The 24,697-nt window shown below is 37.4% G+C and overlaps 2 protein-coding genes across 3 annotated transcripts in view; one reads left to right on the top strand and one right to left on the bottom strand.

Annotated features, from left to right (window-relative positions):
* Positions 1 to 12,191, top strand: part of COL10A1 (collagen type X alpha 1 chain) — a 39,200-nt gene extending 27,009 nt beyond the window's left edge. The window contains exons 2-3 of the mRNA XM_065543238.2: positions 6,466 to 6,634; positions 9,980 to 12,191. Of these exons, the coding sequence (XP_065399310.1) occupies positions 6,481 to 6,634; positions 9,980 to 11,868 (2,043 nt within the window). The 5' untranslated portion in view covers positions 6,466 to 6,480 and the 3' untranslated portion in view covers positions 11,869 to 12,191. The remainder of the gene's footprint in view (positions 1 to 6,465; positions 6,635 to 9,979) is intronic.
* NT5DC1 (5'-nucleotidase domain containing 1) overlaps positions 1 to 24,697 on the bottom strand; it is a 146,178-nt gene that overhangs the window by 116,250 nt on the left and 5,231 nt on the right. The window contains exons 2-6 of one of the 2 annotated variants that reach the window (XM_005551638.5): positions 24,538 to 24,629; positions 22,741 to 22,812; positions 20,241 to 20,347; positions 16,179 to 16,258; positions 13,999 to 14,083 (exon numbers count right to left, since the gene is read on the bottom strand). In XM_005551638.5, coding sequence (XP_005551695.3) covers positions 13,999 to 14,083; positions 16,179 to 16,258; positions 20,241 to 20,347; positions 22,741 to 22,812; positions 24,538 to 24,629 — 436 coding nt within the window. The remainder of the gene's footprint in view (positions 1 to 13,998; positions 14,084 to 16,178; positions 16,259 to 20,240; positions 20,348 to 22,740; positions 22,813 to 24,537; positions 24,630 to 24,697) is intronic. The other variant, XM_005551639.5, reaches the window with a different exon arrangement.

The following is a 24,697-nucleotide window of genomic DNA, read 5'->3' as shown; positions in this document are numbered from 1 at the left end:
ACCTATGTAACAAACCTGCACTTGTACCCATGAATTTAAAAGTTAAAAAAAAGTATTTGTATTAGCAAAAGACAGGAAATAACACAAATGTCTATCTATAGGGCAATGGTTGAAAAAACTATGGTGAATCTATACAATGGAGTACTATGAAGCTGTAAAAACGAATGCAGACTATCTTTACACAACGTTATGCAGTGATCTCCAATATAAACTGTTACATTCAATAAAACTTCAGGTTGGGTCATGAAAAACTGAGTCATTTACAAAATAAAGTATGTACATTGTGATGCCATTCACTTAAGAAGCTGGGAGGGATATAAATGAATGATACATTTTTTAATAAAAAGGATAAATCAAACCAATTTAAAAAAATAGTTACATACAGAAGGAAGGTGAAACATAGGATGGATAGGTCAGTAACAGAGGCTACCCTTCTCTGAATATTCCTTGTTTTATAAATTTGACTTCAGAAATATACAATGTTTGCTGGAGCTGGTTTATATTGGCCCTTGGTGAACGTTCAGGTATTTTGTGATCGGGTTGTCTGGAAACGGACCACACCACGGAGATCAGCAAACACATTTTCTTCACCCTGAAGTTGGTTGTTAAACATTTATCAGAACACCACAGAAAACATATGTACTTTAGGAAAGTATGAAACAAATTAAATTTAAAAAGAGCATTCCTAAAAATCGAAAGCAAAATGAAACAAACCTAACAGTGAACTGAGTGGGTAGTATTACCACATTGAATCAACTGTGTCACGTGACTTCACAGTACAGTAATGCACCTCTAGTGAAAATATCAAAAGTATTGCAAACATAATCAAACAGCTTCCATTTTTTTCAATGTTCTGGTATGAATATTAGTATTTTTATTTTGAGAAATTGTGAGCATCATGGAATAAACAAATGAACAACTATGTTACCGGCATGAGTACGGGGTTTTTAGCATGGGACCAAGGAGCTACAGATACAAGATTGAGGTCATTAAGTAAACACCTGTGGTCCTGAATGTGCATTGGCTACATCAGTAAAAAGTTATGTCTCTTATATTTAATGAACATCCTGTGCATACATTTCTTATCTCTGTTCACTAGAGAGAATGACCAACCCAGAAGCAATGTGCATCCCTAGGACCCAGACATCTAGGCACTCAGATTGTGGTTTCTATTTCCCACAAAAGAAACCAAGAGTCTGTGGAGAAATGTCTTATTGTAGATCTGGGCCAGGAAAGGTATAAAATATTAGAAGGAAAGAAGCTATTAAAAAAAATAAACTACTGGGACTATGGTCAAAAGAACTCACAAGCCAACTGGAAGAGGAGAGGTTCTCACTGGCCAAAAATGGGTAAAAAATTCTGAACAACAGTAAGATTAATAAGTGCCATGAACTGAAACACATATAATACATTATAAACTCAATGTTTATAATGATACTCAAATACACACACCTCCCTCACTACACCTGTGGAGGATGCTAGGAGCAGCTTATTGTTCTAAATGCTGGTAAAGGCATTTCTCCTGCTTTTTCTATACACACTGTACTTCAGGGTAACCAAATAGTTGATGAAGGGGTGTTTTTCTTTATAGAAAATATCCTAGCTAATAAATAAAATACAAATGATAAAATCAGAATATCGCCATTTTATAACCTACAATAAAATATTGACTCTAGGCAATTACCAATGTCTGGTAACACCAAAGAGACACCAGCAATTAAGGGCCTCCTGACAGAAGTATATCATTGACTCTCTATAAAGCGTTCTTGACAAAAAATGTATTTGTGTGTGTTGTGTCTGTGTGTGAGTAAATGTGTGTATCTCAAACCTGAAATCAGGTGAAAACTCTAGATTTGCCTACCAATCTCCAGAGCAGTAAATTAAGTGATAACAAATTCTAGATAACAGGAAATTGCATGAGACAGATGACAGTTTTTCAACACATAAACTGTAAGGGAGTAAAAAGTGGCACAAGACACCTAGCGTAACAGGTACTTTAGTCCATTTTACACTGCTATAACAGAATGCCACAGACGGGGTGATATATGATGAACAGAGCTTTATTCGGCAAACAGTTCTGAAGGATAGGAGTCCAAGAGAACGGCACCAGTATCCGGAGAGAGCCTTTATGCTGTAGTATCGCATGGCAGAAGGCAGAAGGGCAAAAGAGGGCAAAAGTGTGCAAGAAAGCAAAAGGGGGCCGAGCTTGCTTCTACATAAAGCCCACTCACAACTACTAACCCATTCCCACAATAACAACATTAATCCACTCAGGAGGGCACAGTCCTCACAACCTGATCAACTCTTAAAGATCCCACTTGCCAAAACTGTTACATTAAGGATTAAGTTTCCAACACATGAACTTTGGGGAATATATTCAAACCATGACCACAGGGATATATGAATCAATGGCAATTCATGAACCTAATTTCAACGAATAATTTATCAATCAATAAAAAATATACGTGGATATGTATGTTTCTATATATATAATATAGACATGTATATATACATGTTTGTGTGTATACATGTCTATATATGTATGTGAACTACAGCATTTGATGATATTAAGAAATAGCTGATTTTTTAATATGATGATGACATTGTTTTAAAGGAAAAAGACTCCTTATCTTCTGGAAAAATATACTGAAATATTCACAGGTGAATTGATACAATATATGGGATTTAATTCAAAATCTGGAGGCGTGGTGAATGAAAGCAGAACTGAGTGACAGTGAGTTGAGATCAGTTTGAATGATAGGCATATAGGCATTTATTGTAACTATCCTCACTACTTCTATAAAAGACTAAAGTTTTCTGCAAAAAAGTTTAAAAAGCATATGAGCACAAGGAACAAAAAACAATGTAACTAATATTAACAAGCTGATGACAGAACACTGATATCAGACTACACATTCTAACTTAGGAGGCCATCATGATCACCTCAGGAGCTTTATAAAAATACAGTCTTTGAACCACCACTATCTTAATGAACCTCAAAGGCTGAAGGAATTGTGCCATTTCCCTCAGGACTGCAGAAGCAGGGAAAAGAGGTTGAGAACCACTGTGTAAACACTTTAAGGGTATAGAATATATATTATTCACCCAATATTTATTTCAACGCCTAACACTTAAGAAGCACTTAAGAAACATAAGATGAATTAATTAATGATCCACAGATGTGCAAATGAATAGGCAAGCTTAACAGTAGCTAATTGATAGATGTGAAAAAAGTCATCAGTCATATTTGATATTTTAAAAAATCACACAGGTTATAGAGTTTAAAGAGTATGGCTCTCTGTTTTGAGTGGAATGGGTTTCCTTCACAAAGCCACAGACTAGTCACTTCAAACAGCTACAAGTAAACACCCAGAGTAAAAATAGTTTTAAATACACAATTGGGTGGGGTGTGGCTAGAAAATATTCTGATTCTACAATCTGTTTTGGACAAGACAGGGCTTCTTATGTGACTAACAAAGCAAACCGCAGTCAGATTCCTTGTGCTGAAATAAGTACACTATTTGCAAAAAGGGTTGAATGTCTAAGGCTTATTCAATAAGGACACCGCATTTTCCAAAACTAAAGGGGAGTATAGAATGACAAATACCCACATATATTTACATATCCCTGAAAGAGGACATACAACCTCCCAGTATGGATTTTTCTGTGTCTCTAGTAAGTACTAACTGGAGCCAAGTCTACCGTCTGACCATGGAGAACAGTAGAATACCTCAAGCACAAGAATAATCTAATTTTAAAATTTGGAGGAGCTTAGAAACCACCTAGTCCAAACTTTCCATTGTGTTGATAAAAAAACAGACATCCAGAGAGGTTAAAGTAAAAGGCTCTGAAAATTGTTGCAATAGCCACAGATGAACAAATGGTATACATGGGGGCATAATGCTATGTATTAAGAGCTGAGAATTAGTCTTCTGAATGTTCACATGAATGACAATTAACAGGGTATCACTCTCAATTATAAGCAAATAGGAATATGTGTGTGCATGTGTGTCACCATATATACACAAAAAATACTAAAACATATGTTTTCAATAATTCCTTTCAAAACAAATTCTCCAACCTAGCATTCAAAAGCATCCACAAAGTTACCTCACTTACTTTTTCAAAATTGTGTCCAAATGAACCATAAGCCAGTAGAAGGCAGGTGTTTTCTCACACTTGTCTTTTGTAGTCTCCGACAGATGTAGCAGAGTACATATTATAATTACAAAAGCTATTCCATATATAATTTCCAAATGACAAAAGAATGATTATAATATAAACTTTCCTATTCTGTTATTCTGAACTGCTATAAGAAACATCTTACACATATCTATGAGTATTATACAGAGACATATATAACAGTGTAGATTTTTTTAAATATGGCAATCAATAAAAGGCTTAAAAGTGACAGGACAGAGGCAATGAGATGCCTTATCCATTTACATTTCCACAAAGGGCTATACAAGGCTTTGTTTAAAACACAGAAAGTTGCTTGCAGGGGAGGGAAAGGGAAAAGAAAAAGGACAAATCTTTATTTCATTCACTGGTCAAACTTTCAATTATTTCAATTATTGATGAGTCCTGAATTCATGCTACTTTAATTCTGTGGAGGTAGAAAAATGATGTGGCTATGCCTGTGTAAGGAACTGTCTTTCTCAACCAGTTCACCTGTATAGTCAATTTGATTTTGACTCAAAATGATGAAATTTAAACAGATAAAAAATTTGGACTCTCAACTTCCCATCTTTATTAGACTTTTTAGGATCCTAAAAACTTATTTTAAAGGTTTCCCAACATTGTTAAACAGACTCTAACTACCGAAATTGACAACAATAATGTTTACTTCCATCTTTGAGGAAAAAATATTTCTAATTGGGATGATTCCTAAAGGAAACTGCAAGTTAAGCCAATAATTTTTTTTTTTTAAACTGAAAGCCAAGTTTGAAGATTTTTTTCTCCTGAAATAAACACAGCAATCTTATATAAATTAACATAATATGAGATTACCAAATTAAGGGGTTTTTGCAAACTCTACTGCAACTCTAAAGTAAATCCGAATTTAAGCAAGAAAATCTGAAGTCATTTACTGAATATAGCGTAGTGTTGTGAATGACGGATTTAAATCCTTCAGGATAATCATATTGCTAACTCAACTATCAAATTCACTCTACTATTCAAATTTTCCCTGTCTGAAAAATTTGAAGTATTTAATATGCTATCATATTTTAAATTTCTCTTATTAACTTCTGAAGGCTTACACTAAAATTCTGATATGCAAAACAGCGTATCTACATTTTCACCATTTTCTTTCTTTTGCGTAAGCCTAAAAGTAATTACGAATTGGGGTCAGTTATTTTCACAAAAATTTATGAACATTAACAGACACATTGATAACTTTATGTAATAACTCAATAATTTAGATGACAGTTTAAATCCACTACCCCTTTCAAGGAATTCTTTATCCGCTTTTGCGTACTACCAAATATTATATAATATCAACCAAACAACATAAGAATGTGCTTTTCAAAAATAAAAAGGGGGTATCATCATTCTATCATGAACCAGCCTAAACACTAGAGTAATAACTAATAAAATAAAATCACAGAAAAAGATAGTCTCTGGTTAAAACGATTAATATATATTTAAGACAAAGGGTTTATTTTTCAATAAGAAAACAAGGAAAAGGAGGGCCCAGCCTGATCTTGTGTGCCTGCCCAATAGAACTTTCCACCATAATTAGTGCTTACCACCTTTGAGGGGAGGAGCTTAAGCTCAGGGTAACCTCATGTAGCAAGAGAAAAACAGTATAAATACCACTGAGAAGGTCTGGAGAGGTACCTTCTGCACTGCTCACCTGGGCAGAGGAGGCTTCAGAAAGCTGCCAAGGCACCATCTCCAGGAACTCCCAGCACCCAGGTAAGTGTATGCTCACTGGCGGACTTTCATGTTAACTTGCTTGGAAAGAAACTTCAGTAATTTAAGTACTAGAGTTTTCTCAAGCATTAGAAGTATTAAAGTGATTTTAAAAAATGGGTTTCTACTAAAATGCACTCAGAAACTTCTTATTGCATCAGTCTATAGATAATAGTCCTAATAAAACCAAATTGTAAAAATTTGCCCTAATCTGAATTTCAGTGTATTTTGAAACTATTAGATATTTCAAGCTGTGTCAAAGATCCTGGATTATTTAATACAGACATCCAATCCTAATTTCTGTTTCTTTTGCTTTAGGTACATCATTTTATTTTTACTTAATTACCTGAGTATAGCTTCCAAAAATAACTAAGACATATATTCACATAACTAAAAAATGATCTCTCATTTATTTATGGCACATATTAAAAACATATAGGATAGGTTAAAAAAGTAGATAGCTGTATAAAGAACTCATCTGTGAAACATGAGAATAACAAAATAGGTTAATAACAATGCTGTATGAAGTTATTCTTTTCTGTTTTTCAGAATCCATCTGAGAATATGCTGCCACAAATACCCTTTTTGCTGCTAGTATCCTTGAACTTGGTTCATGGAGTGTTTTACGCTGAACGATACCAAACACCCACAGGCATAAAAGGCCCACTACCCAACACCAAGACACAGTTCTTCATTCCCTACACCATAAAGAGTAAAGGTAAACTGAATTGTATATTTTGTTCTATTAACAAGTTGGTTGCTGCCTTCTATAACCTTAATAATCTCTTTTACAAAATGTATTTAACTTCAGTGTTATTTTCAAACTTCTGAATTAGCCCAAATTATTACAACAAAGTGATCTGTGAAAAAAGTAGAATAAGAATATCCAATAATTGCAGTAGAAAGGATATACTTTAAAATACAGTAGAAAGATATACCTGCAGAAAATTAAGAACTTTTGTGTGTAGAAATCTTTTTCTCAGATGCCGTTTTTGCACAAATAACTGCACGTAATCCAGAAATCTTGATCTAATCAAAATTAATCAAGTTTAAACATGTTAAGCTAAAAATAACTGCCAATTGTACAAAGAAGATAGCTGGTTTATTTAGCTGAATACTTAAACATTTACTTTAAAAACTAATTCAACTAGCTCACAAACAGACATAAAACTGAGTCTTATCAAAAATATTTCATGCTCACCCCAACAATGAACAAATGTAATTATGAGAATTGTCAAGCAGGCAAATGAAACTGCAATTCTCATAATTACTTACATATTTTTAATATAGTTTAGTGGTAAAATGCAGAGACTTAACTATAATGTACAAGCTGTGTGACCTGCCTGAGGTAAGTTACTTGTCCTCTCATGCCTTAGTTTCCTCATTTGTAAAATAAGGAGCAGCTATCTCAAGGACTGCTGCGAAGTTTAAATGAATTAATACCTGTAAAGTGCTTTAAGCGTTGCCATTACTTCTACTACTATTTCTGTTACTCCTAGTTTTACTTCTACTACTTTTAGCTACTAATATAGCCTTCAATAAGTTAACTTTCTTCTTGAATCTGCTGCTTATCTGTCCAGCTTTCTTAGTTACTCTTTGAAGAGTACTGAGATAATACATGTAAAGCACTAAGGTTCTCAAAGAAGGGCAACTTCTAGGCCTCATATTCACTAATTTTATTTAATAGCAAATGACATGACTGCCTATAAAATATCTACTGAATGATATAAACTTACTGTAGGCTTCAAATTCCCTTTCCATAATATTTTTAGTTATATATTTTATATTGTAAACAAAGCTAAGGATATTTGTTACAAACTTTAAATATTATGCTTTTGGGAACAACCATTTTGAGCAAATGAAACTTATAGAATTATCTTTTTAAGAAGAAAGATGGAATTTAAAATATTTCACAAAAGGAAACAATATTTGAAAATAAATGCATAGGTATACAACAGATACTTTCGAATGTCTCAAAATATAAATAAAAATTTTAAAAATTAAAAGCTAGTAGAGAAAAAATAAAAGACACAGGGACTTTCTGCTTTACTTGAAGCAACAAACACAATTTGAAATGCTATGACAAACAGCACTGCACTGGATTCAATAGTTTCTATGATCACAAATTCAGACTTTTTAATACCTTAATAAGAGCATAATAAACAGTCTTGAATTAAAAAGAAAATGCACTATTTTAGAAGGTTAAAAATACTTTGATCTTCTCTTAATATACTCCGTTATCTTGGCTATTTTTGCAGAACAAATGAAAATATCTTAACAAATGAAAAGTTCAGGAGTTGTATTTAAACTACTAAATCCACCTTAGTCTCTTTTTAGATGGCCACTCAACTACATTATCATCCATTGGCAGGCATTAATGCACTGTAACAAACACAAAAGCCCACAGTCTACACAAGTAAAACATTAAGTTGATAAAAGAAATTCAAAGAGTTACTATATAATTCCTAGGCATATCTATCCAACACAGGTTAAAAAAGAGTTCTGTCAAAACATACTAAATTATGCTGCAGAGGATTCCACAGCTGCTGGGCAGATGCACGTGCCACATTCTGACACAACCAATCACGATTTCACTTTGTGGCATTTAAACAACTTAATAGTAGTAAGTAGTCATTTTACCTTGAGGATTGTGCCACCCTAATCTTGAATGAAGAAAAATTTTTCAGATGACAACCTAGAAACAGGGGCTGTTCCCCAAGCACTCAATAGAAGTCAAATTCTTTCTTGCACTGAGAAGTTAAGGTCCCATTAAAGACAATCTTCCAAGTGACAAAGTTCGCCCTGTCACTGGAGTTCTAGCCTCAGATGATGCCCAATGCACTCATTTCCATTGACTTGTTTCTCCTCTTTAACAGTAAAACAGATTTCCAATCAGACTAAGACATCTATTTTTACTGTGAACATGACCCTTATAATCAGATTCTGAAGCAAACCTCAATCTAACATAGTGGCATTTTAAAAAATGCACTATTTTATTCCTCCAACCCATTAAAAAATTCCATATTTGCAATATGTCAACATCCACTTATACATAATATAGTCATGTATGTACTCTACAATCAGTGAAATATTTGTTAACATATGGAAATCTTTTACATAAATTAATTTTTCTCACAGTCTTTTTCCTGATGTGATTTTCTGAAAATCCGTGGGGAAAGCTCTATGTTTTCAAATTGAAATATAACTCTAAGTAGTACAAGAAAAACCTACATCTAAAACAATTATTTTTCTATTTCGGCATATCTGTTTTAATGATTTGCTCTGCATTTATATACACCAAATGTTTTCCAAATCTCAGAAACATCTTTACCCTGTGCTTTCCCCATACTTATGGCCCAGTAGCATTTTTCACATCACAGGCACTATGATTTTTAGTTTAAGTTTAGTTTATCAGGTCAAGTGAACTTACAGCTCTATGAAATCAAACAATATATATTTGTATTTAGGTAAGTACTTTAATATTATTTTATGTACTTCACCCATTATGTCTAATTCTCTAGTTCTTTGTTTCAATTTTAAGTCAATAATGGAGAGTAGAAGAGTTCACAGTATATTCTGAGGCAAAAGTAAATCAACCAAAATCTAACTTGTGTTCAGCAGGGGCATGGCAGATATAAATCAGAATTAATTCTGTTTCTCTTTTATGTCTGACAGGGTAGCTTTGGCACGGAAATTTTTTATAGTTCTTAAACATTTTCTCACTTATTCTGCACTACTCTTTTTCTGCCTTTTCTGTACATGATTTTCCCAAAACAAATGTACTAAATTTACCTCCGCTGCATTTATTTTAGAGGAATTCTTCAATCCCAGCTCATTTTCATGAGTCACTGTCATGGGATAAAAGTATTATGGTGGCCATGGTTTTGTGAAACCATCTTCTCCAGCAGAGTTTTTTAAAACAAAATAAAACATATAATCTAAAACCATTTCAGACTGTTCTGTCTACATGGAATAAATGACGCTGAAATATCATGCCCCAATTCATATTTAATGTCACTAACCATCCCCTTCTATGGGTGGGTGTGTTGGGTGTGTCTTTTAGGTATAGCAGTAAGAGGAGAGCAAGGTATTCCTGGTCCACCAGGCCCTGCTGGACCCCGAGGGCACCCAGGTCCTTCCGGACCACCAGGAAAACCAGGCTACGGAAGTCCTGGACTCCAAGGAGAGCCAGGGTTGCCAGGACCACCAGGACCATCAGCTGTAGGGAAGCCAGGTGTGCCAGGACTCCCAGGAAAACCAGGAGAGAGAGGACCATACGGACCAAAAGGAGATATTGGACCAGCTGGCCTTCCAGGACCACGGGGCCCACCGGGACCACCTGGAATCCCTGGACCAGCTGGAATTTCTGTGTCAGGAAAACCTGGACAACAGGGACCCACAGGGTCCCCGGGACCCAGGGGCTTTCCTGGAGAAAAGGGTGCACCAGGAGTCCCTGGTATTAATGGACAGAAAGGGGAAATGGGATATGGTGCTCCTGGTCGTCCAGGTGAGAGGGGTCTTCCAGGCCCTCAGGGTCCCACAGGACCACCGGGCCCTCCTGGAGTGGGAAAAAGAGGTGAAAATGGGGTTCCAGGACAGCCGGGCATCAAAGGTGATAGAGGTTTTCCAGGAGAAATGGGACCAACTGGCCCACCAGGTCCCCAAGGCCCTCCTGGGGAACGAGGGCCAGAATGTATTGGGAAGACAGGAGCTGCTGGAGCCCCGGGTCAGCCAGGGATTCCAGGAACAAAAGGTCTCCCTGGGGCTCCAGGAATAGCTGGGCCCCCAGGGCCTCCTGGCTTTGGGAAACCAGGCTTGCCAGGTCTGAAGGGACAAAGAGGACCTGCTGGCCTTCCTGGGGGTCCAGGTGCCAAAGGGGAACAAGGGCCAGCAGGTCTTCCTGGGAAGCCAGGTCTGACTGGACCCCCTGGGAATATGGGACCCCAAGGACCAAAAGGCATCCCGGGCAACCATGGTCTCCCAGGCCCTAAAGGTGAGACAGGGCCAGCTGGCCCTGCAGGATACCCTGGGGCTAAGGGTGAAAGGGGTTCCCCTGGGTCAGATGGAAAACCAGGGTACCCAGGAGAACCGGGTCTCGATGGTCCTAAGGGTAACCCAGGGTTACCAGGCCCAAAAGGTGACCCTGGAGTTGGAGGACCTCCTGGTCTCCCAGGCCCTGTCGGCCCAGCAGGAGCAAAAGGAATGCCCGGACACAATGGAGAGGCTGGGCCAAGAGGTGCCCCTGGAATACCAGGCACTAGAGGCCCTATTGGGCCACCAGGCATTCCAGGATTCCCTGGGTCTAAAGGGGATCCAGGAAATCCCGGTCCTCCTGGCCCAGCTGGCATAGCAACTAAGGGCCTCAATGGACCCACTGGGCCACCAGGGCCTCCAGGTCCAAGAGGCCACTCTGGAGAGCCTGGCCTTCCAGGACCCCCTGGGCCTCCAGGCCCACCAGGTCAAGCAGTCATGCCTGAGGGTTTTATAAAGGCAGGCCAAAGGCCCAGTCTTTCTGGGACGCCTCTTGTTAGTGCCAACCAGGGGGTAACAGGAATGCCTGTGTCTGCTTTTACTGTTATTCTCTCCAAAGCTTACCCAGCAATAGGAACTCCCATCCCATTTGATAAGATTTTGTATAACAGGCAACAGCATTATGACCCAAGGACTGGAATCTTTACTTGTAGGATACCAGGAATATACTATTTTTCGTACCACGTGCATGTAAAAGGGACTCATGTTTGGGTAGGCCTGTATAAGAATGGCACCCCTATAATGTACACCTATGATGAATACACCAAAGGCTACCTGGATCAGGCTTCAGGCAGTGCCATCATCGATCTCACAGAAAATGACCAGGTGTGGCTCCAGCTGCCCAATGCCGAGTCAAATGGCCTATACTCCTCTGAGTATGTCCACTCCTCTTTCTCAGGATTCCTAGTGGCTCCAATGTGAGTACACCCCATAGAGCTAATCTAAATCTTGTGCTAGAAAAAGCATTCTCCAACTCTGCCCCACTCTATAAAATGCATATGGAGGTAGGCTGAAAAGAATGTAATTTTTATTTTCTGATACAGATTTGAGCTATCAGACTCACAACCTTTCCCCCTGAAAAGTGAGCAGCAATGTAAAAATGTATGTGAAGCCCCTCATGAATTTCTAGTCAGCAGTCTTAAGGCTCTTTAAGGTTTTCTCCAATATTTATCACCAAAGAAGTCCTGCTATGTTAAAAAACAACAACAGCAGCAAAAACAACCATCATTAAAAAAAAAACAAAACAGAAATAGAGCTCTAAGTCATGTGAAACTTGATTTGAGAAACTTGGCATTTCCTCTTTAAAAAAGCCTGTTTCTAACTATGAATAACAGAACTTCTAGGAAACATCCAGGAGGTATCATATAACTTCATAGAACTTAAATACTTGAATATTCAAATTTAAAAGACACTGTATCCCCTGAAGTATTTCTGATGGTGCATTACTCTGAGGCCTGTATGGCCCCTTTCATCAATATCTATTCAAATATACAGGTGCATATATACTTTTTAAAGCTCTTACATAAAAAAGCCCCACAATATTGTATTGAAGTTCATCTGAATTGCAAGGTGCTTTCATCAATGAATCTTTACAAACTTTTCTATGGTTGCAGAGAAGCTTTTTATATACCCAGCATAACTTGGAAACAGGTATATGACCTATTCTTATTTATTTAACACAAGTGTGATTAATTTGATTTCTTTAATTCCTTATTGAATTTTATGTGATACGATTTTCTGGATTTACAGAACATTAGCACATGTACCTTGTACCTCCCATTCAAGTGAAGTTATAATTAACACTAAGGGTTTCAAAATTCGACTAGAAGTGGAGATATATTATTTATTTATGCTCTGTACTGTATTTTTATATTGCTGTTTAAAACTTTTAAGCTGTGCCTCACTTATTAAAGCACAAAATGTTTTACCTACTCCTTATTTACGACGCAATAAAATAACATCAATAGATTTTTACACTGAATTAATCTGAAAGCAGCAATTTGCTGTTCTCAACCATTCTTTCAAGGCTTTTCATTGTTCAAAGTTCATAAAAAAGCAGGACAATAAAGTGGTGGGTGGCTTTTACAGTTGTCATGGATATGTCCCTCTATTGGGGATGCATCTTTATTCCCACAGACCCAACCATTCAGTGTTGACTGTGAAGAGGTACCCACAAAACCACATGCAATCTGAGTCAGGGTCAAGGGCTGATGACTAGGGATAGAAAAATGACACAATCACCCCAAAGTTGTAATTTTCTCCTGGGAGGGAAAGCAGCAGGTGACAGAGAAATATGCAGTTTGAACAAATATTCTGCAGTTACTATTTATTGTCTTGACATGTTTTTAGTTATAATATTTAAAATTGTTTTGATGGCTTAAATTATACTTTAAAAAGGCAAGCAATTTTTTATGTCAATCAAAAGGCAACATTTTTTCTAAGCTGAAAAATACTACTTTTGAGCATCCATCATCCTATTAGTTGAATCAGGACAATGTGGCTCAAGTCACTGAGGTAACATACTATAAAGGCATCTATGTACTCTTTAGAGAAGCAATCTTGTATAATCCAAGCAAAGTTGTGATTGGAAAGGCAAAACTCTGGGCTCAAGATTGATGACATCTCTGCCCTCATTCTGGGTCAGCCAGTTTTGTTCCTTAAGCAACAAGAACAAAATTTCTGCTGGCAGACATTTTGTCCACCTGTCTATAACTACTACACTAATGATGACAAGTCACCAACCCTCATGCCCAAACCAGGAACAAGCAAAACTGGACTTCGATTCTAGGGAACTCACAGAATGACCCTCGTGGCAGGCATGGTAAAAGAGAGTGTAACAGCATAGCTTGGAATATGGGCAATTAGAGCCATGAAATCAGCACAAATAAAAGGACCTCTGAAAATGTAGGCAGAACCAACTTTATAATAATATTTAAGCTCAAATTAAATCCTAAGTAAGATACACAGCAAAGTACCTGCTTTCCAACTAATTCACTAGACAAACATAGTTTAACAAACATGTATTAGAAGGCCCCTGTTCACGATACTCACCCTTAAAAGCTGACATTTTATAATTGTGTTGTATAGCAGCAACTATATCCTTCCAAAAATCAAATGTTTTTTGACCATTGTTCTGCTGAAAAACAATTCCAAATGTAACAAATGCAATAATTCAGTTTTTAAGCATAGTGAAAAATGCTGGCAAACAATTACAATGCAGACAGTGCCTGACTTAAGATGGTTAGACTTATATTTTTTTTATTTTATAATAGTGCAAAAGTGATAAACATTCAGTAGAAACTTAACTTCAAGCACCCATACAACCACTGTTTCTCACTTTCAGTACAGTATTCAATAAATTACATGAGCTTTTCAATACTTTATTATAAAATAGGCTTTTTTTTGATGACTTTGCCCAACAGTAGGCTAATGGAAGTGTTCTGAGTATGTTTAAGATATGCTAGGCTAAGCTATGATGTTCAGTAAGCTAGGTGTATTAAATGGATTTATAGTATTTTTGACGTAACGATGGGTTTATCAGGAAAAAACCCCATCATAAGTTAAGGAGCATCTATATTACTATATTTTGATAGAAGTTTATATTTTAGAAAACATAATAAAGTTATCATTCTTCTAAATGTGATTTTTAAAAAGAAATCTTCCATGAAAATGACTGCTACATATACACATACATATCCCTAAAAATTAATATAGCTCATATCGCCCAAATAAAATAAAAATTTCCACTCATTATAAAGCCTAAAAATTATAGAATATTTTTTAAACACAGCAAATTCACAGTGTTATATAACTTCTGGGACATCAGAATGTGTTATATAACATACTATGGCATCAATGGGACTAAGAAGACTGACATTCTAAAACCCCAAAAGCTAGTTACTGTAGAATTCAGTGCACACTTAACCTGAATTTCAATGTGAAAGAGCTGTAAGTCTCAATAGAAGAGATGAATGAGGTTCCAAATCCAAAATGTAAATTGTTTTCATTAAGATTTTTTTTTTAATCAGAAAGCAAATAAACATTACTTTAAAATAAATGACCCTATGATCCTTTGCTTCCTTGGAAACGTTAACCAGTGACCTATCTAAACAAAGACAGACTACTAGATATTTATATCTAATTATACAAACTCCAAAATATTTAAAGACTGATAGCTTTGCTTGTAGTAACTACCAAAGGAGAAACTGACTCCATCTTGTGTTAATAAAGAGTTCTATAAACATACCCAAACTACTGATCAATGGAAACTTTCACAACACATAAATGTAATTCTGATTCATAAATAAAGCATTACTGTGCTCTATTATCAAAATGATAATTATTATTATTATTATTTTTGAGACAGAGTCTCACTGTGTCGCCCAGGCTGGAGTGCGGTGGCGCGAACTCGGCTCACTGCAACCTCCACCTCCCAGGTTCAAGCAATTCTCCTGCCTCAGCCTCCCTAGCAGCTGGGCCTACAGATGCACACCACCACGCCCAGCTAATTTTTGTATTTTTATTAGAGACGGGATTTCACCATATTGGCCAGGCTGGTCTTGAACTCCTGACCTCATGATTCACTCTTCTTGGCCTCCCAAAGTGCTGGGATTACAGGCGTGAGCCACTGCACCTGGCCCCGAAAGCAGTTATTTTTAAAAGACATATGCATAAAGGAAAGTGATTCTGACAGATAAATCTGTTTTATGCTCATAGGTCTTCAGTTGTAAGTATAAACTAGTATAACCAGAGATCTATTTAATCTTGATATACAGTACAAAAGAAAAAATTTATATTCATTAAATGATGTTCAAAATGGTGAATTTTAAAATTTCACCCAATTTTTCTGCTTTAATAGTATTTAGAATGCTTAAAGACATGCTGAATTTTCTTAATCACCTTTAACTTTTTATTTTGCTAATGAAACTATTTATTTTGCTAAAGAAAATGTTTTGTCCAGATGCAAGTTCTGTATTCATTTTCTTTTCCTAAACTTTTGCACCCTCTGCTGGAGAACAGGTTTATTTTTCCTGAGAGAAAAAAAAAAGGTCACTGCTATTTAATTTTCCAAAAATATTTTAAGCAAATTCATCATGTTTTTCTTTCCCAGTCACCTCTGAAACCACAAAGAAGAAACTAAGCAAAATGACAACTCAGAAGCAATATATAATTAGGTCCTCCAATTTATGACTGACTACATATCATAGTTTTAAAAATGAGTCCCCACTTACTTTTGTTAAATAGTCTACCACCCTGGCACATAGAAGAGCTCCTGGCAGGTCAAAGTAGTTGTCGTAAAAATAATACTTTCCTGAAAAAGAACAAAAATTTAAAATAGGAACAATATAATGCTACATGTATGTGAAATATACAAGAGTATGGCTGAAGAGACACTAGATTTTGGTTTAATTATCTGAAGAAGCCTTCATTTAAATTCAAAATGGCACCATTATTTGCTGTCACTGTTTTTTAAGAAAGATTTAAGCTCTGAGGGCACCACAAGAAAGTTAAAATATGGTATCTTGAAGCATTGTATTCAAAGATGTTTTAGTCATCTTAAAGAACATAAAAACTAAAAAGGCTATGTGCAAAAAATAAAATAGAATATGAAAAAGCCATATGATGTTATCTACGTCACTGAATTTCAAAACAATCAATTAACCTAACCCTGGAGTACCACGAAGTGCTCCACACAATAGTGCTTTTTCAGATTGGTTGGCTGACCCCACCTACAGTACTGCATTCTATTTGTATGCCATTTAAGACAAATTTCAGTATAATGTGAAAAAAACTGTGGTGAGAAGTAGAATATAACCATGCCATGTGAAGACACAGTGTGCTTATCTTATAAAAACTGTAGAATGTAGGACAGGTACATTCCAAGATTTCGTGGAAGAGAGGGATTTGGTTTATTCTGTATGACCGTAGGGTAGAATTACATTTGAGCCCTTCTTTGGCACATGTGACTTTTGGATCTGCTGTCCCTGAACAGACACTTTTGATGACCCATGTCACATTCCCCTGGCCCACATCTGATTTCAACCACCACTATGCTAACAGCACCATCCCACCTTGGCACAACTGTGTCATTCTCTTTCTCCTAAAGGCTCTGGAGTCCATGTGGCCAACTTCACACTTGGAACAGGTTCAGAAACCAGTAAATGAATGCCTTGCTTCCTGTTCCATGGACAGACAACTTTGGGAGGTATTCTTTGCACTTCTCCTTGGAAGTCCCAGTGGAGTCCAGCAACTATTGTTCCTATTGTCCTACCCTCTCATTCCTTCACTCCTGACTACTGGGATCAAGAATAACCACTCTGCTTTTGAGGGAACCCAACCTCATAGAGTTCCCTAGAGAATACCTGACACAAAGAAGAATCAAACAAAACTAATAGGTAAAGCCAGGTTTTATATTACATCATTATAATCGCCTGATTTTGATTTCCCCGTCCTCTCATTTGTAAGCTATGTATATGAGGTGACGGAACACACTTGGCTTGTTCTTTAGTGTTGACTAGGCACAGTGTTCAGCATATTCTAAGCACTCAAGATGTTTGCTGAATGAATGAATGAATGAATGAATGAGTAATCCAATAATCAAATAGATTACTTTGGAATGCAGAGGTATTATAAGGAAATTAGAAGAAAACCACATGCAGAAGCCAGGGTTCTGTTCCTCTGAATATTATTTTGTGCCTCTTACTTCTCCCTGTAAATTTATTTTAAAATGTATAAAAAAACCCAAAGTTTTCTTTTTGTTAATTCACAAAATGGCTGTGCCAGTTTGTGTCCATTCCCTCAGTTAAAAACATTTTGGTTGATACAGTCTTCCTGTTTTTCACTCTTTCACAGCTTATATTGTTAGGGGAACCTCTCAGGCTCTTTTTAATTCCTAAGAAAGGTTAGCATGGCTTTGCCAGTGTGAACAACCAGTGATCTGGAAGAAAAGGAAGACGATATGCCATGTGCTTTTCTGCCTCTGCTTTGCTATGCGGTAAGACTATATGACACTCCAGGACTCCCAAGACTTAGGACAGTGGGCAAAGCTTCCCAACGTTCATTAATCTGCACTTTTGTTGTATCTCTTGGCCTGACACTAGACTGACCCAACTTCATGGCCAGCTATCTCAAGCACTGTTGAAGCAGGAAGCGTCCCAGCATTGCCAGTTACATAACCTTGCTTTTCTCCTCCCATTCTTCTTCCTTTGTGGGTACTAATAGATGAAATTCAGTCTAAGAATTGAACTACTGATGTTGAGTAAGGGTTGAGGTCTAATCAAATAATTCAGGGGGAACCGAATGAGAAGAGCTCATTGGTTTTCACCCACAATGCAAGAGGCTAAGGTTATTTGACTGTTGAACTTGGGCAGAATGTCCGCTGTGTGGACACAAAGGGGCTTGTTCAGCCTTGAGCTGTTAACTGGGCCCAGCTGCTTGCAATGCCTCACCCAATACCCACACTCTGACACTATACCACACGGAAGCTTCAACCTCTACCTCTGTATAGAAGAGACAGCTCATTGCGAATGAAGTGATTAGTGAGCCCAGTTCAACAAAACAAGCCTCTGAATCAAGATCAAGTCCCATAATCATGAAGTTTTACACAGAGAAAAACTGTTCCCCAAGAAGCTACTACCAACCCTACTCCCTTTGTCTTAGTGGCCATGGTAGAATGGCAAATGAAGGACTGAGGGGAAGGGAACAATTTACGTTAACAAAGGTTCTCACTTTTGCAAAGGTGGTATTATCTCCGCTCAAAGATGAGAAAACTGATGCTAAGAGTGACTTAGTACCAGAGTCACTTTATCCATCAAATAACAGAGCCAATATGATCCAGGACTGTTTGGCACCAAGCCCCTTGTGATTTCCACTAGACCAAGCTGTTTCTGCATAATCTACCATTTGGGGAAGATAAGTTCAAAGGGACTTGCTCTCTGGAGATCAGCTGGCAAGGAACACTATTCTTATGTTAGGTCAACAACCTGGAAAGAGATTATTAAACAAGTTGTCATTAAACATCTCTACATCCATCAGTGCTTTAAATTTCCTAAACGTACTGATACGGAATGTACTTTACAACTCTGTTCTTAACTCTGAGGATTAACATACTTAAATGTAGAAGAAAGCTACAACTATAGAATCAACTGAAGTTCCTGAAAATAAAAGACTTATTTGGCAATGTTTATCAAAATTTTAAACCTGCATATCTTTAGAGCAAGTATACTTCTAGGAGTTTATCCTAGATATATGTATGAAAGTGAAAAATATACATTCATGAAAACATCACCACAGGCTTGTCTGTAATTGTGAAATACCAGACACAACATAAATGTCCACTGCTAGGAGCCTGATGAAAAAAATCATGATACAGGCACTGAATTGCAGAGCATCCCAGCGTTTAGAAGAACTAAGTGTACCTGGTGTGTCTGTGCTGATGCCAGACTCTCCAAGATGTAAATTGAAAAGAGCAAGGTAAATACATAATCCCTTTTGTATGCCTTTAAAAAATAGGACAGGAGTTGAAGACAATTACTCTTCCTTCTATTCATTTCTATAATATTTACATTTTCTAACCATGTGCTCAGATTAATATTTAATGTAAACAAACTTTAACTGGGCTGTGGAATCACAGGCCATTTTTTTCCTTCTTTCATACTTCTCTACATTTAAAAAAACTTGTATTATTCCTAAGTGCTAATCTTTATTTTTTATTTTTTATTTTTTTATTTTATTTTATTTTTTTTTTTTTTGAGACGGAGTCTCGCTCTGTCGCCCGGGCTGGAGTGCAGTGGCCGGATATCAGCTCACTGCAAGCTCCGCCTCCCGGGTTTACGCCATTCTCCTGCCTCAGCCTCCCGAGTAGCTGGGACTACAGGCGCCCGCCATCTCGCCCGGCTAGTTTTTTGTATTTTTTAGTAGAGACGGGGTTTCACTGTGTTTGCCAGGATGGTCTCGATCTCCTGACCTCGTGATCCACCCGTCTCGGCCTCCCAAAGTGCTGGGATTACAGGCTTGAGCCACCGCGCCCGGCCAAGTGCTAATCTTTAAACCAGAATAAGTACAGGTAAAAGGAGTGCCAATAAAATCTTTTGTGAACAGTATTTTGAACCGTCTGCCAAACAGAAGTCAAATACACTTGGGAAAAATACATCCTGTTGCTATAAAACTGAAGCTGCTCCCTTTTGCATCCTGCCCAGCAGGGGAAAGGGGGGTCTTCTCTGTCCTGACATCGAAGGTTTAGGGTACAAAACAAACAGGAAGTGGATGGTGGAGCTGCCTCATTTGAGTCATACCTGAGCGGCAAGCCATTCCAGTGTCCGACAAGAAGTGCTTCCATTCTTTCTTGCCATATGCCTCTGCCAGTACCTCTGGAGCCATCATCTTGGTGCCATGGCTTGCCCTGATTTTGGGAGAGGATGTACATTGCTCATTAATGGTTCCCTTGAATGCCCCTTCCTCTGTCATTGGGACTGTTGATCCCTGTTGCCACTGCAGCTAACAAATACATAGAGTTTTTCTGTTTTCAACTAGGTGCCTCCCTGTTTAGGATTCTGTAAAGCATTTCTATGGACAGCTGTAGCACTTCACCGCTTTAATCCACCAAGTAGCAGGTGATTAGGAGATGCTCATTCTGAGGTCATCACTGGATAAGATACCACCCTTTTTTAGAGAAGTTGTCATTTAACTATACAAACAAGATGAACATACCTGGAACAATTAGAAAACAGCCATGTGGATTAGTGGGAAGCTGGTTCTGGAAGCACTAGAGAAAGAGGAGTAGGTACCAGAGTCAAAGCATGAGTCCACCGGGGCCACAGGAGGCACAAGAAGCACCTGGCACCCACAGGTGGATGACTGTGAGTACGCAGGACTGTGAAGACAAGAGGAGGAGCAACCTGCCTACTCAAGGACACAGCATGGCTAAAACCACATGGGGAAATCAAAGAGGAATGTGGAAAAACAGAGCAACATGACAAGAAAGTAGGCATTTTCTGTGCTCAAAATACTGCTTTTGCATCAGTTAGGTCCAGCTAAGAGAATCCTATGCTATAGAGAAATATGGTAGTTTCCCCTTATCTAGTTTTGCTCTCCCAGTTTCAGTTACCTGTGGTCAACCTGGGTTGAACGATACTAAGGGCATAGTTCCAGAAACAAACAATTCATAAGTTTTAAACTGCATACTATTCTGAGTTCTACTGTTATATTTTATATTTTCTTACTCTATCTACTAAACTTTATTGTAGGAAAAGACATAGTACATATAGGGATATGTACTATCCGTGATTTCAAGCAACCACTGGGGGTTTTGGAAGATAATCTCCAAGGATAAGGAGGGACTACTGTAGTTGAAATGTTAATGTAGTTTATCATGAGAAATTATAATGATTCAGAGTATTATTCTCTTGGTGTTATAATGTGGTAACAAAATAATATGAAGGAAAAAAGAAATAAAATAAGAAAAGCAAATGGGGGAAAATCACAAATGGGCTCCCTTTCATAAAGTGGTTAACATTTTAGAAAGCTATATGTAAAGATCAAAGGATCCTGAATGGGAAATATGATCAGAAAAGGAATCTACTATATTGGTTGAAAGAAAGCATCAAGGAGGTATGCTAATAAATTCAGGAGAAACTAAAGGTTAGCCAGGACTTGGATGGAGAGAGACAGACCTTGTGTGAGGGGTACTGGGACAGGGACAGACACACAGAACAAAGAGAGAAAGAAACAAAGTTGTAGAAAGCTTTTCATTCTTTTAACTGTGGTTGAAGATAGCCAAGAACACTGTGAGAATCTGACAGTGAAGTTAAAGGTCAAAGACAAAGCTGCATTTACACGTACCCTATCTGTCAATGCCTGAGAAATAAACATGGAAACAAACTACAAAATACCAAAGGTGGGGCTACACCTGCTGTAGTTAGATGAGCCTTAGGGGAAGGTCTGGGGGAAAATGTGAAGGGTGTTTACATCATGCAAAAAGAATGATGCATCAACAGAGAGCATATATTAGGGGCCTGGGAGTTCTCTCCTTTGATTCTGATCCTGTTTGTATATGTAATAAATGATATAGCTTCATGGCCATGTGGACTTTCCTGTACTATTAGTACTGGAAAAAAAACAGATGCTCCCTCCCTGGTGCTCTGTGAGAGACAGAGCAGTGACAGCGGCTGCTTCTGGACTGCTTGTCATACCCTGAGCAACAGTTGAGAGGCTGGGCCCACTCAGAGAGGAGAGAAGTAAAGAAACTCAGCCTGGAGTGTGGGAGGAAGAAGAGGTTGATGAGACTTGGAACAGTCCAGAAAAACTTCCAGAAGGAGCTAGGACACAACATGACCCCCGCATGACAGGGCCAAATTTGGATAAATGGAGAAAGAGAGGGTGGAGGGTACAGACCACCAACCCCTACCCAATACCCATTCTTTCTTCCTTAACCAAAATAACCCCAATTTTATTTTAGGCAGCTACATACTCAGCTAAAACAGTGTAATTCCTGGGCTCTTTTGCCAGAAGGAGTGGTCAATGAGATGTAGCAAGTTGTAAACTTTCTATTGTATGTCCTACAAATATTTCTAATGAGGTAAACATAAAGGAACTAGACCTTTAAATCTAATGCTCACAAATTCATATTTAAATGGCTCAAACAATTCATACAAAGACATGCAGGCAGACAGATAATCTGTCATCTGATTAATTAAAATATTTGTATTTAACCCATACTGTAAGGGTCATACGCCACTCAGTAATAAAGTGTCTCAGAGAAGATACAATTTTGACTTCACAACTAAGTTTTATTACCTGAGAACAGTGCCATTATCTGCAAGTTTAAGGAAGTTCCCATCTTCTAGATCCAATGCCAAACCTTTGCAACTGAAATAGGAAAGTTTGATTATCAATCGATTCATATATTTAGCTAACCTAAGAAATGACAACCTATATTTTCCAAACATCATAATGCTAAAAAGGTATTCTCTCACCCAGGGGAATGGTATGTTAATCACACAATTAAGAATATCTAAGAACCGTAAAATAAAATATCTATCACTGAGCAGGTATAAAAGGAAAATTGTTATGTAGGCAAATAAGGACAGCATATTTAGTTTATAAAATCTTTAGGCTTTTCAAAACATAAATCTAAAACTCAGAAGAGAAAAAAAGAACCTGAACATCATCCCATGACTTTGTTAAACGTCACAAATGTTTTCCACTAAACACACACACACACACACACACACATTTATATTCTACAAGTTAAGCACTTCGCCAGTCTTTCCTACACTCTAGAATTCATCTCATTTTAGGTCAGGTTACAAGAACTTGCTCTCTGGACAAGGCATATTATTGAAAACCACTAAAAGAAAGTCAAATACTAAGTTTTATCTCCTTTACTGTAAAAGACTTGTGGGATTTGGGGAGAAAAGTGAGTACAGATTCATTATTATGAATAATAAAAGCAAAGTGGTATAATGGCTACCAAATACTAAGGGAATTAAACAAAAAATGACAGGGTACTTTAGAAGGATTATTTACTTTTGTTCAGGGTAAAATTTCCAGAGTCAGTAATTTAATACAGTAACATATTACTGTTTGTTCCTTTTACAAAAATGATACATCAAAAAAGACTAACCAAATATCAAAAGAATGTATACTAGATCAACATAATGTAGGTATTTTTCATGTGGTTTAGGATTGTTATTGATTTTATTTATTTATTTATTTTTGGAGACAGGATCTCACTCTCTACCCCAGGTTGGAATGCAGTGGCATGATCAACAGCTCACAGCAGCCTGGACCTCCTGGGTCCGGGCAATCCTCCCACCTCAGTCTCTCCAGTAGCTGGGAATACAGGCATATGCCACCACTGGCTAATTATTTTTTATTTTTTGCAGAGTTGGGGTTTTCTCATGTTGCCCAGACTGGTCTCCAACTCCTAGACTCAAGCAATCTGCCCACCTCAGCCTCCCAAAGCGCTGGGATTACAGATGTGCCACCACGCCCGCCTGGTCTGATTTTAAACTGAACAATTTAAAGTGGCTTAGGATATTTGTTTGTTTTGTTATCTAAATGAGGAAGACAAAGGAAGCTTTGGGAAGTTGGGAGTCCTAACCCAGGAAGGGAATTCGCAGTAAGAGTCTTAGGAATGTCGATCTAAATGACAGAAAACCAATGGTCTTAATTCAGACTTACTCAAAATGTGATGATTCCTCCTTTTCTCTTATAGTTCTTAAAGGATAGTAAGCCAAACCTTTTTCTTAAAGACGTAAATTTTAGAAACAGTTCTCACTAACCTCTGAAGCTATTATGACAAACTTAAGCTATACGAAAATATCCAAATTAGTCACATAACGTCTTAGCTTATTTTCACATTTAATTAGGCAAGTCTAATTTTTTTAGTGTTTAAAGTGTTTAAAGCAGAAAACACTTTAATTCATTAAATACAAAACTTTTAATATAGAAGGCATGAGTCCTTTGACTCAATTTCACATTTCACATTCTGTCTTCATAGAAGAGAAAGCATTACAGTTTTATCAGTAACAGTTAGAACCACAGGAGATGTACAGACTTAAAAAACAACAACAACAAAAAAGAACTTACCAGAAATCCCAATCCTCTGGGGTCACACTGAGCAATTCCTTATCGTACCCTTTCTCCTTAACTAGGAACTGGGCAAAGCTATTATAAATGAGCTGCAAATAAGGGGAAGAAAAACAGATTAAATATAACACCCACTACTCATTCTTAATGTCACAGACCT

This window comes from Macaca fascicularis, chromosome 4, assembly GCF_037993035.2.
Source record: "Macaca fascicularis isolate 582-1 chromosome 4, T2T-MFA8v1.1".
Taxonomy (NCBI): domain Eukaryota; kingdom Metazoa; phylum Chordata; class Mammalia; order Primates; family Cercopithecidae; genus Macaca; species Macaca fascicularis.
The sequence above is the reverse complement of the archived record's forward strand: the minus strand, read 5'-3'. Positions and strand labels throughout refer to the sequence as shown.